Source organism: Oncorhynchus tshawytscha, linkage group LG02 (assembly GCF_018296145.1).
Source record: "Oncorhynchus tshawytscha isolate Ot180627B linkage group LG02, Otsh_v2.0, whole genome shotgun sequence".
NCBI lineage: Eukaryota > Metazoa > Chordata > Actinopteri > Salmoniformes > Salmonidae > Oncorhynchus > Oncorhynchus tshawytscha.
In genome coordinates, this window is record NC_056430.1 from 43,504,653 (window position 1) to 43,518,254 (window position 13,602).

Below are 13,602 nucleotides of genomic sequence, written 5' to 3' on the forward strand. Positions count from 1 at the left end.
ACCAAAGGGCTGTCAAAGGACACCAGAAACAAAATTGTAGACCTGCACCAGGCTGGGAAGACTGAATCTGCAATAGGTAAGCAGCTTGGTTTGAAGAAATCAACTGTGGCAGCAATTATTAGGAAATGGAAGACATACAAGACCACTAATAATCTCCCACGCAAGATCTCACCCCGTGGAGTCAAAATGATCACAATAACGGTGAGCAAAAATCCCAGAACCACATGGGGGGGACCTAGTGAATGACCTGCAGAGAGCTGGGACCAAAGTACCAAAGCCTACCATCAGTAACACACTACGCCGCCAGGGACTCAATCCTGCAGTGCCAGATGTGTCCCCCTGCTTAAGCCAGTACATGTCCAGGCCCGTCTGAAGTTTGCTAGAGAGCATTTGGATGATCCAAAAGAAGATTGGGAGAATGTCATATGGTCAGATGAAACCAAAATAGAACGTTTTGGTAAAAACTCAACTCGTCGTGTTTGGAGGACAAAGAATGCTGAGTTGCATCCAAAGAACACCATACCTACTGTGAAGCATGGGGGTGTTTTTCTGCAAAGGGACCAGGACGACTGATCCGTGTAAAGGAAAGAATGAATGGGGCCATGTATCGTGAGATTTTGAGTGAAAACCTCCTTCCATCAGCAAGGGCATTGAAGATGAAACGTGGCTGGCTCTTTCAGCATGACAATGATCCCAAACACACCGCCCGGGCAACGAAGGAGTGGCTTCGTAAGAAGCATTTCAAGGTCCTGGAGTGGCCTAGCGAGTCTCCAGATCTCAACCCCATAGAAAATCTTTGGAGGGAGTTGAAAGTCCATGTTGCCCAAAAACAGCCCCAAAACATCACTGCTCTAGAGGAGATCGGCATGGAGGAATGGGCCAAAATACCAGCAACAGTGTGTGAAAACCTTGTGAAGACTTACAGAAAACGTTTGACCTCTGTCATTGCCAACAAAGGGTATATAACAATGTATTGAGATAAACTTTTGTTATTGACCAAATACTTATTTTCCACCATAATTTGCAAATAAATTAATTAAAAATCCTACAATGTGATTTTCTGGATTTTTTCCCCTCATTTTCTCTGTCATAGTTGAAGTGTATCTATGATGACAATTACAGGCCTCTCTCATCTTTTTAAGTGGGAGAACTTGCACAATTGGTGGCTGACTATATACTTTTTTGCCCCACTGTATGTACCAATAAAGTATTTATCTTCATTTCACCAAACCCTGAAAATAACATTTGAAAATAGAAATTCTATTTTGCATTTCAAATTTAATCTGAATATACACTAGAATTATGTGTTGGGTCAATTTGTCGATATGAACACAAAACCTAGGTATTTTAACAGAAAGAACCTTAAATGTTGAAAGCAAGCAAAGACACTGGAGAGTATTATGATCTGAAATCGGTCTAAAATATAATTCTAGAACATTGAAATAAGCCAAACACAGTACGCTACTGGTTGAAAAACAATTCTGTAACAAAATGCAGACTTAAATATACCCCGACAATGACATTAATAGTTTATAATTACTAACCAACCAAGTGTGAAATTAGCTAAGTGAATTTGCTCAGAACAAAACAAAGATATGAGAAAAGTAAAGTATATGTCCAAGTTATAGACCCATTGTATGTATTAGCTTTCATTCATTACATTGCATTGGATTATTCTTACCACATGGAATACTCTCCTACGGCAAATCAAGACATCACAAACAGCTAAATCGCTGACTCATGGCAGCTATTTCCAGAAGTTCAGAACAGACAACTGAACGGAGACAAAGCAGTCACTTTACAATGCGTTTGAGTATTTCATTGATGGACGGGGAATTCATGGCAACACTTCAATACCAGCACATGGAGCTACTTCAACTCCTAGCCTTCTTTCACTTGGCTGGAGCACCACAGTGTTCTGACCCAACATACCTCATTGTTAGGGAACTGGGTCCTCCATGTGGTCCCGGTAGCATGGGTGTTGTCATGTCTCTGCATTAGCCTGCTATAGTCTCCTAGACTGGGCTGATGCAGACACAGACTGGCCCCCAGGCTATCTGACCTGACCTGATCCGGGCCATGTACCATCCCTCCTCAACTGGGCAGGTGGAGTCTCACCTGCACTGGTCTCAAAGGTGACAACATTGCTGGAGATGCTGTGGTATTCATTGGAGTACACCCTCAGGTGGTACTTGGCCCCTTCGATCAGTCCCGCCAGCTTAATGGGCGGCTGGTTCACAGGTACGCTTGACATACTGCCGTTGCCTTGGAGACACAAGAGAGGGCCAATCACACTCTGTTGTGGGGGCGTGGCCGGGCTACCGTGGTAACGACGCAAAGCGGAAGGGTACGACGCAGTGATACTACATGGGCAGGACTGATTTTTCCCCCTATGAGATGGTGGGCCAGTGGAGTGAATTGAGACTGACCCAATGCAACACACACACACCCTCTTACCTCCACTTATTGACAACCTCATTGAGATTATTAGCTTTATCTGTAAGCCGATGTCTCAAATACGGATACATTTATATCTAATGGAATTTATAGAGAATGAAAGTGAATAGAAGAGCCATAGCTCGGGGTTCCATGGCTTTTTCAGGATTCTTTTTGGTAAATTCTCTTCTCAGTGAGGGTGAAACCACATTTCTCACCTGAGGGATAATTCTCCTGAGAAAGCTCATCTAAAAAGGGGACATTTTCCATTGGCGAGAGAGAAAATAGTGTAAACCTAGGAAGCAGGTGTTCCTTCAGGCTACTATAATAATGTGGACATCAAAGTTTTACTAAACTCCCAGCTGAATTGCCAGCAGTAAATTGTATAACCCTGACTAGTGGAATTTAAATTCACCATTATGGAACAATCCGTATTTTGAAATGGGGCAGGAGGGTAGAAAAGCACTGTGTCACAATTACCCATAACCCTCCACTCATCTCAATGGAAGAAACACCAATGGTGGAAAGGAACGCAGCATCTTTCCAAAGGTCATGACAACACCAAGCTGTGGGGGCATGGGTCAGTGATTGCTGGAGGAGCACGCAATCTGGTGACTTCATGCACCATGCTATGACATGACCTTTGACCCCCTGAAAGGGTGAGACGAGATCATCATACAGCAATCAGCCAAAACCATTCCAAAGCTTGGTACATCCAATGCAGCCTCTGAAGCAACTAAGCAAAACTGTAGAAAACTCAATTCAATCTTGACTAGGCCACAAAATTACCTGAAACCCTATGAAAATCAATGACTTGGAAGAATGTCTGACTAATATAAAAACACACTTCATTCCTTGCATCAGTTAAAACATGAAGCTAAATCTACAAGTTGAATGTCTGAAAAATATATTTGCTATTTGACTGTACAGATGTAGGATCTCAATTTGAGCCAGTTTGCTACAGCATGAAAATAATCCTAAACTACAGGAAAAGTGAATTATAATACATGGACATTTTTTGTAGGTATAGATACATTTTTCTTTAGGGCAACTCAAGTTATCTTAAAGTGAAAATGACAAACTTTAGCATTTCCTGTTGTGCAGGAAAATTCTCAGCAACAAGAGTGATCAAATTAAGATCCTACATCTGTACAGCCTTGAGTCCAAAACATAGAAAGACAAAAGCAAACAGCTTGTAGCCCTCCCTTCCCAATCTTTTTAACCTTCCCAATGCCCTTGGCTTGCGTTGTGAAAGCATCTCCCTGCCTTCCCACCCGATAACATTAGCAGTACTGCAGCATGCAGACCAAGCCTGTAATCTAGATCTGGCATAGAATACACACCACTGACTACAGCTAGTCATCATCACAGTGATAGCTCTGCCGGGGAAATTGCGCGTGTGTGTGTTCATAAAGACATCATGCCCCCCCCTGACTCTAATGTTAAACAGCCAACGGAAAAGCCAAGCCTGACAACCAAACATACAGCCAGACGGACAGCCAGATGATGCAGGAGCTCGATACTGGGTAGTAGCTATGAAGGTTGCACACTGCACAGTTTGGGGAGTTAAGACATCATGATACACTATGGACATGAACTATACAAAGCCACATTTCCAAAGAGAGAGATGGAAAGAGAGCAGTAGACATAGGGAGAAAGTGGGGTATATTGTGTGTTATAAGTACAGTATGCCATTGATACAGTTTGGGAAAATAGAAATGTGTGCACATGCTTGAATATCACCTAACATTTCCTCTTCTGCAATCAGAATCATTTAACACATACACATAGAGTTCTTTTAAGGAATGTTTTTCATTAAACAGTATATTTCCGCCCAGTAAAATAACACATCCTCTCTCTCTCTCTCTCTCTCTCTCTCTCTCTCTCTCTCTCTCTCTCTCTCTCTCTCTCTCTTTCTTTCTGAAATGAACTTCTGTTTGAACTGGCAACAGAGAACCTACATGGGCACAATAAAATACAAATTTAACATAGCCTTTAGTCGGGATTTAAAAAAATAAAAACCTCAACCTGCAATCAAAGTGCAATAGAAACCGGAGGTGCTATACAATAACACATTAATTATTCAAATGGAAATGCCACAGAATATATTATATATTTCACCCACATCTACAGCTATGGGATGCTAGACAGATTCTAATCTGACTTCTATAGGTAACTGAACTCCGCTCTGCCGAGGCAAAATTAAATGAGAGTTGAGAGTTTCTTCTCAGAAATTGCCTTTCTGTGGAGATGAATAGAGATGAGAATGTTGCCTTACTCGCCTCTGAATAAAAGCCTTGCTTCTCCACAAGAGTGAAGGGCTGTCATGAATTGGACTGGATTTTTTAACACCATTTTGTGTTTTTTCCTGCCCCAAGAATGCCTCACCGTTCCCTTCAGAAAGCCCAGTGGGTTCTCTGCAGAGATAGACTGTCTGTAGATGAACTTTATTATTGACATTTCTGCCCAGGATGGATTTTGAACTATAGCTGTTAGAAATGATCACACTTGGGTCAAATACATATGTCAAATCCTTTCAAATACTTGAGCTGGGCTTGATTCAGTTCCCCCTTTGCAATGGAAGCAATGAAATAGTCCCTAAATTGCAAACTCCAAGCTTTATCAAGTGCACATATGTATTTGACCCATTTCTGAACATTACTATAAGACCTAGGCTGAGGATCTTAAACTCTGTGTCTTTTCTTATTGTCCAGCCTCAGCTCTGACACAAACTCTGGTTCTTTTCTTACAGTCTAGCCTCAGCCTTGACACAAACTCTGGGTGTGGATCTTACTGTCCAGTGTGAACTCTAGCTGGAACTCGCTGCTGCCGGCCGGGAAGTTGTGGTTCCAGCTGACGTTAGCGTAGTTACTGTTAGGCTCCACCGTCAGGTTCCAGATCACACTCCCAGGAGCCATGCCTACTAGAGGGCAGGGCGGGGTCAGGGGCGTGGCAAGGTGGAGCAGAGAGGGGTGTGTTACAACACCACACACGCAGGGTTGTAAATCACACAATGGTTTTAGGGTTAGGGTTAGGGTAGCCCTATAAACAGTGGACTGGACCAATGTTATATTTGAACACTTTTAATGAGTGTCAACATTGATGTCAACACTTCTGGTGGTGTCCACTCCACAGTTAATGTATTAACACTGATGGAGGTGCCTTGAATTGTAATGGAGGTAGCCAGTAGTTAAGGTATGAACTGCACTGGGCAGAATTATGACGGCCCACAAACACCCTCTAACTGTTAATATTACATGTTGGATTCTCACAGCCCGACCGAACAGTGTTGAGTTAATGGTTACGTTCCAATACATTAAAGTGACTTAATTTCATGTATCCTGTCTCCAAGGAGACATGACAAGGTAATGAAGTGGTATACTGGAATGCAGCCAGTTCCTCCAAATGCTTCCTTTCTGGTCAGGAGGGAGTAGCCAATCAAAACGCTTCAAATTAAAGCTTATTAATGTGTCCCTTTAATCTTGGGCAAGATATAAAAATAACACAATACACCTTTAAAAGTGCATCCATTGTAAATCTATTTAGTCTATGCCATAGATGCCATAGAAGAAAACAACTGAACTAAAGGTCAACTAAAGGAAACAGTAGGCCTATTGTATGTACCCAACACATTCGTATGTGCTTGCTTGGTGCTGGTAACCAGCACAGGAGTGGTAGCAGTAGTCGCAGCAGTAGTGGTAGTAGTAGTAGTAGTAGTAGTAGTGGTAGTAGTGGTAGTAGTGGTAGGGGGAGTAGTAGTTGAGGTACTAATGGTTGTAGTAGCAGCGGTAGTAGTGGGAGGAGGTGGTGGGAAAGTTGTAGACACGGACACATCTGTAGGCTCGACTACAGGGCAAGGGAAGAGAGCACATGGTTAAAGACAAAAGCAGGAAAATCACAGGTAAACACATTTACCAATAGAGACACAGAGAGAAAGTCAATGAACCAATGAGCAGAAAGGTGCTATGGAATTTCCCAGAACCAGCACTGTTGCGGAAATAAGGAAAAGGCAACTGTCTAATTAGCCAAAAGAGGTCAACAGAAATATAATATTTATCTTTTTATTTTATTTTAGACATTAGAAGTTAAGATAATAAAATATGTTATATGTGTGGGTAGATGCAACAGATATCCTGGATTAAAATAGGATTGGGTATTCATAAATCATTTAATTCATCCACACAACCCACATTGAGGGCCATGAAGTAGAATATCAGTGCCCCCAAGTGGCCAAATGCTGCTATGACTATCAATCCATCCCATCCTTTCCTAAACCAACGCAGAGCAGGTCTATTGGTTGTGTTTTTTCAAAATTGAATAAACAGGAAGTTATGGGAAATTCATACTTAGATACACTGCTAATACAAAGGAGACGTGCTTTCTTCTCACGTAATTATGAGCAGAATCATCACATTATCTACGGTGAACATACAGGGGCCTATGTAGGACCTTCTTCGCAGGACCTTATTACTCTTCCTTTTACCTTGCAGTTGATGAACATCTCCATTTGGAGGATCCCACTAGAGAGCAGTTGAACTCATATCTTTGTTGAACTGCACCCCTCCATCCCCCCTCCCTCATGCATACACCCCCAAGTCAGCCATGACACACAGCATGCCAGAGAGAGCCAATCTTGAGTGAAGAAGAAGAGGAAGAGGCAAAGGCGGCGGCGAACTTGAACGCATCAGTGCAGGCAGGTGCTCAAGAACCCCTGTTGCCCAGGTAATACTAAAAAGCCAGCCAGAGATCACATTGGCCGCAAGCCATGTCAATCAAAAAGCTGTGCCAATCCCAGGCTGTTTCAGTCAAAAGGCATACACCAGAGGCATTGCCCTTCAGAGGGGTTGAACCCCAAGCTCAGTGATCTCTTACCTCTGACTTCCCCTTATACAGGGATCAGGGAGAAGAGGGGCAATGCTCACCAGCCAAGACATAAACACACATGGATGAGATGGATGCGTGACACTCTGAAAGCTGAAGTGCAAGCAGCAGTGAGCGAGCAAGCAAGTGAATGAGCAGCAGAGAACTTTTGATGACGGAGAGTCATTCAAGCGAGAGCAGTTTAAGCTTGAAATCACCACCCATCCCCACCCCAGAGACGTGCTCCCATCTCCACATACAAACGACAAACGTAAGCAAGCCTCACCCATCCTATGCCCCCCCCCACGTAATGAGGGTCAACCCCTTTGTCGACTCAATCAGTACACAAGATCCAAGGCTTGTGACGGACAGGTAATTGTCATGATTCAAGTTGCAAGGTGCGCTATCAGGGATTGGAGCTGGGTGACAGGTCAAAGTTCAGATCTCAGAAATGTCAGGAAGTTGATACCGACTACAAGTTGATACCAATTACGCTACAGGTGATCCTGACCTGGACTACAGTACAGCCAAATTACACTCTTCTTGGATATAACGGGACTTGCAACTGTTATACAAGTGCTATAAGAGTTATAAAAGTGGCTCAAATAGAACTAAAGGTTGAAGCAGAGACTATAATGTTAGTTGTTTCTACACTCATTCCTTTAAGGTGTGCATAAGAGAGTTATAAGTGTATAATACTGTAGGTTTTAATGTCAAAAATGAACCTGAGAGTTCTGTGGGTTTGTTCAATCCCTGAAAGCACAGAGTGAAGCACAGATACAGTACACTGAAAGATACAGATATAGACAGAGAGACAGATATGACAGACAAGATAGACAGACATACAGTTATACAGCTGGCAAAGAGGAAGCCAGTGTTTGGTAGAGTGCAGTTCAGTCCATTACAAAGAACTTTCTGGTTACAGTCCAAAGCTCTCTATTTAAGCTCTCTGTAAAATTTTCAGATGACAATGCCAGTCCTGAATATGGCTGCTCACTTCCTAAATGTTCTATTAATTCAATCTAGAATCTACTGACTTAAATATCTAATAGTAATTAATGTATACTTGATTTGACGAGAACTCATACACATTCAAAATTCGTTTTCCTCAGGGTTTTACCCTTGACAGACCTCAAAGTTACCCCTCATTTGTTTTGTTTGTTAGCTACGGCGTAAGATTTGTCAACCCCTATTTAACCTCTATGGGTAGTTTCTCTCTAGGATAGGTGTCTGGGTCTGTACCATTGTCATCAGTAGGGGGTGGTAGAAACCCATGATATGATGACGAGGCAAAGTGGTAAGGAAACGTAAATATGACATGGTCATTCATTTGAACTGGACACCACTGCTGGAAAAAATGGACTGAGACAGAGTCGGAGAGGAATTATAGAAAATAGACAGACAGACAAGCAGACAGACAGACGGGCTATGCATTTCCCGTTACCTACACCCGAGCGGTCAGTACCTGAGCTGAAAAAGTCTTCTGTTAACACCCATGGAGAGAGACACACAGAGAGGAGGTTGAGAGGGAGGGGGAGAGGGAGAGGGAAAAGGGAGGGGGAGACAGGTGAAAGGGAGGGGAGACAGGTGAGAGGGAGGGGGAGGGAGGTGGAGACAGGCGGGAGAGAGGTGGAGACAAGCGAGAGGGAGGTGGAGACAAGAGAGAGGGAGATGGAGACAAGAGAGAGGGAGGTGGAGACAGGCGAGAGGGAGGTGGAGACAGGCGAGAGGGAGGTGGAGACAGGTGGGAGGGAGGTGGAGACAGGCGGGAGGGAGGTGGAGACAAGCGAGAGGGAGGTGGAGACAAGAGAGAGGGAGGTGGAGACAAGCGAGAGGGAGGTGGAGACAAGAGAGAGGGAGGTGGAGACAGGCGAGAGGGAGGTGGAGACAGGCGAGAAGGAGACAGGCGAGAGGGAGGTGGAGACAAGCAAGAGGGAGGTGAAGACAGACAAGAGGGAAGTGGAGACAGGCGAGAAGGAGACAGGCGAGAGGGAGGTGGAGACAAGAGAGAGGGAGGTGGAGACAGGCGAGAGGGAGGTGGAGACAAGAGAGAGGGAGGTGGAGACAAGAGAGAGGGAGGTGGAGACAGTCGAGAGGGAGGTGGAGACAGGCGAGAGGGAGGTGGAGACAAGAGAGAGGGAGGTGGAGACAGGCGAGAGGGAAGTGGAGACAGGCGAGAGGGAGGTGGAGACAGGCGAGAGGAGGGTGGAGACAAGCGAGAGGGAGGTGGAAACAGGCGAGGGGGAGGTAGAGACAGGCGAGAGGGAGGTGGAGACAGGCAAGAGGGAGGTGGAGACAGGCGACAGGGAGGTGGAGATAGGTGAGATGGAGGGGTGAGGTGAGAGGGAGGGGGAGACAGACAGACAGAAGAGGGTGAGACAGCAAGTGGAGGAGGGAAAACAAGAGTGAGAATCTGAGAGGCGGAGACAGAAAGACAGCGTTAAAAGACACTACAGAAGATCAACCACAGGAGAGGAAGAGAGACAAAGAGAGAACGAGGAGAGAAAGAGAACATTCTGACAAAAGAGAACAACGACAGACAGGAGACATGCCAAGAAGGAGAACACTGGGTGATTCTGCATTTATCGCTACTAACACCAAGTGTGTGTGTGTGTGTGTGTGTGTGTGTATGTGTGTGCACCCGTTTGTGTGCTCATCGTAACCCATTGACCACTGCTGCACACACTGTGCACGAGTGTGAATGTGTTATATATGTTGAATGGGTGCCAGTGTGACAAAGACTTATGTGTTTGCTGCCGAGCTGCAGTAGGCTGAAGTCACTGAGCTTTCCAAGCCTTTTCGGTTGGCCTCACTTGACACACTCTACCGTGTCAACTAGCTGCACAGACACTCTAACAAACATCTAACCCAGTTTCCACACATAACTAAGACTTAAAATGCCAACTTATTTTCTTCTTTTAGCACACATTTCTGTGTCTGCATAGCGTAGATGGTTTAACTTTTTCATTCAGTCTTTGTGAAATTTGTCATCCTAAACAGTGAATGAATAAAAATCTGTGTAGATCTGTTCTAGTTATCTGTTTCATGTCTTCTCAACAATAACCTGTTAATCCTACATTACCCAGCGTACCACATTACTGACGAATTAAAAGGAACAGGTGCCCCAGGAAAGACTTGACCATGCAAGCTGGTGACATTCTGCATATCAAAAAACAGCCTTACACCACTTACCTGAAGTAAACAAAAACGTCACTGTGTGTAACAGTGTTAAAAGTCAGAGTTGACTCTGTGTGTGTGTGTGTGTGTGTGTGTGTGTGTGTGTGTGTGTGTGTGTGTGTGTGTGTGTGTGTGTGTGTGTGTGTGTGTGTGTGTGTGTGTGTGTGTGTGTGTGTGTGTGTGTGTGTGTGTGTGTGTGTGTGTGTGTGTGTGTGTGTGTGTGTGTGTGTGTGTGTGTGTGTGCGTGAATAAGAATGGTATTGAGTAAGAATGGTATGCGAGTAAGAGAAGTTTGTTGAGTAAGGATTTATGTGTGTATGTGTGTGTGTGTGCGCATGAGCATGTGTATATGTGTGTATGAGTAAAGATTGAGGTGTGTGTGTGTGTGTGTGTGTGTGTGCTGTGTAGGCAGTGTGGACTTACCCTCATTGGTGAAGTGTGGAGACTCCTCAGCATAGACCTCCCCTGCTCCCACCTGTGTGAGGGCCGCCAGGTAGAACTTATAGCGGATGGCTCGTTCGGGCAGGTGGAGTGTGTATGTTGTCACGTTAGGTAGGAAACTCTGCATCTGCATAAGGCCTACACGTGACCCGTTCACTACAAGAACACACACAGTCAATCAGCTAGTCAGGTAACAGTCATGCAGCTACTGTAAAAACACTTAACTGTCTATCATCGCAACGTTCATATATATATATATATATATATATATATATATATATATATATATATATATATATATATATATATATATTGTGGAAGGATGAAATAGTATGAATAAATTCATCAAAATGAGGTTTTTAATGAAAATATGTCAATCATTATTTGAATATGTTGGCAACCTATTGTATAAAAGTGATAATGCCCTCGAAGCCGGTGTTTGGAGGATACGGTGCCAGTAGATCCTCCAAACACCGGCTTCTCTGGCATTATTATAACAAAAATACAAAATTATTTCACTTTTATTTAACTAGGCAAGTCAGTTAAGGACAACTTATTATTTACAATGATGGCCTACAGGACCATTATCACTTATTTCACATCAAATCGTATTTGTCACATGCGCCGAATACAACAGGTATACAACATTACAGTGAAATGCTTACTTACAAGCTCTTAACCAACAATGGAGTTTAAAAAAAAGCATTAACCTCTCTAGGCTAGTGGGCGGTATTTTCACGTCCGGATGAAAAGCGTTCCCAAAGTAAACTGCTTGCTACTCAGGCCCAGATATGCATATTATAACAGAATTTATTTTGCAGGTGAAACCCCGAGGACAAACCAACCATGATTTTTTGTTGTTGTTGAGGTCACTCTCTTTTCAATTTGTTTTTTTATGGGGATCTAGATTTCTAATGCACTTGCATGCAGTTCCTATCGCTTCCACTAGATGTCATCAGTCTTTAGAAATTGGTTGATGTTTTTCCTTTCAGAAATGAAGAAGTAGGGCTGTTTAGAACAAGGGTCGAGTGTAGTGTACTGTTGTGGTTGGGGCGCACGACCTGAGAACTCGATCCACTTTGTTTTTATCTGCTATTGAACGCAGTTTATCCTGTCTTAAATTTGATTGATTATTTTCGTTAAAAAATACCTAAAGTATGTATTAAGAAAGTTGTTTGAAATGTTTGAACAAAGATTACAGGTAACTTATTAGATACTTTGTAGTCATGTTGCGCGAGATTGAACCAGTGTTTTTCTGGATCAAACGCGCCAAATAAATGGACATTTTGGAGATATAATGAGTGCCAACAAAAGAGGATCTTCAGATTTCAGTTTTGTGTCGCGCCTGGCGGGATGAAATATGTTTGTGTCTGTGTTTGTTTGATGGGGTGCTGTCCTCAGATAATAGCATGGTTTGCTTTCGCCGTAAAGTCTTTTTGAAATCTGACGCGGTGGCTTAACAAGAAGTAAAGCTTTAATTTGGTGTATTGTACGTGTGATTGTGTGAAAGTAAAATATTTCTAATAATTTAATTAGAATTTGGCGCTCTGCCATTTCACCGGATCTTGTCAAATCGATCCCGTTAATGGGATTTGATCCCTAAGAAGTCAAAAATAGATCATATAAAAAAATTATAATTGAAGAGCAGCAGAAAAATAACAGACACGAGGCTATATGGAGTCAATGTGCAGGGGCACAGGTTAGTCAAGGTAATTTAGGTAATATGTACATGTAGGTAGAGTTAAAGTGACTATGCATAGATAATTAACAGAGAGTAGCAGCAGCATAAACGGGGGGCAGGGGGAAATGCAAATAGTTTAGGTATCCATTTTGATTAGATGTTCAGGAGTCTGATGGCTTGGGAGTAGAAATTGTTAAGAAGACTTTTGGATCTAGACTTGGAGCTCCGGTGACGCTTGTCGTGAGGTAGGGTGGCTGGAGTCTTTGACAATTTTTAGGCCCTTCCTCTGACACCACCTGGAATAAAGGTCCTGGATGGCATGCAACTTGGCCCCAGTGATGTACTGGGCCGTACGCACTACCCTCTGTAGTGCCTTACCGTCGGAGGCCGAGCAGTTGCCATATAAGGCAGTGATGCAACCACTTTTTGAGGATCTGAGGACCCATGCCAAATCTTTTCAGTCTCCTGAGGGGGAATAGGCTTTGTCGTACCCTCTTCACGGCTGTGTTGGTGTGCTTGGACCATGATAGTTTGTTGGTGATGTGGACACCAAGGAAATTGAAGCTCTCAACCTGCTCCACTACACCCCCGACGATGAGAATGGGGGCATGCTCAGTCCTCCTTTTCCTGTAGTCCACAATCATCTACTTTGTCTTGATCACATCGAGGGAGAGGTTGTTATCCTGGCACCACACCACCTCCTTCCTATAGGCTGTCTCATCGTTGTCAGGCCTACAATTGTTATGTTGTCAGCAAACTTAATGATGGTGGTGGAGTTGTGGAGTGGACTGAGCATGCACTCAAGGGACCCCTGTGTTGAGGATCAGTGTGGTTACCTACCCTTACCACCTGGGGCAGACCGTTAGGAAGTCCAGGCGTCATTAGCGTAGTGATGAGCTTTGAGGGCACTAGAGTGTTGAATGCTGAGGGACTATGGTGGTCTGCTTGAAACATGTAGGTATTACAAACTCAGTCAGGGAGAGGTTGAAAATGTCAGTGAAGACACT

At 43.7% G+C, this 13,602-nt stretch overlaps 1 protein-coding gene across 17 annotated transcripts in view; it reads right to left on the reverse strand.

Moving 5' to 3' along the window:
- Positions 1–13,602, reverse strand: part of LOC112244826 (neurofascin-like) — a 158,300-nt gene that overhangs the window by 21,163 nt on the left and 123,535 nt on the right. For 13 of the 17 annotated variants that reach the window (XR_006079068.1, XR_006079070.1, XR_006079072.1 and 10 more), the window contains 5 exons: positions 10,897–11,070; positions 8,762–8,779; positions 6,061–6,282; positions 5,231–5,359; positions 2,119–2,265 (listed from right to left, as the gene is read on the reverse strand). Coding sequence is in view for 12 of the 17 variants with exons in the window: in XM_042299272.1 (XP_042155206.1) it covers positions 2,119–2,265; positions 5,231–5,359; positions 6,061–6,282; positions 8,762–8,779; positions 10,897–11,070 (690 nt within the window). In the remaining 5 variants the exon portion in view is untranslated. The remainder of the gene's footprint in view (positions 1–2,118; positions 2,266–5,230; positions 5,360–6,060; positions 6,283–8,761; positions 8,780–10,896; positions 11,071–13,602) is intronic. The other 4 variants (XM_042299321.1, XM_042299312.1, XM_042299286.1 and 1 more) reach the window with 3 other exon arrangements.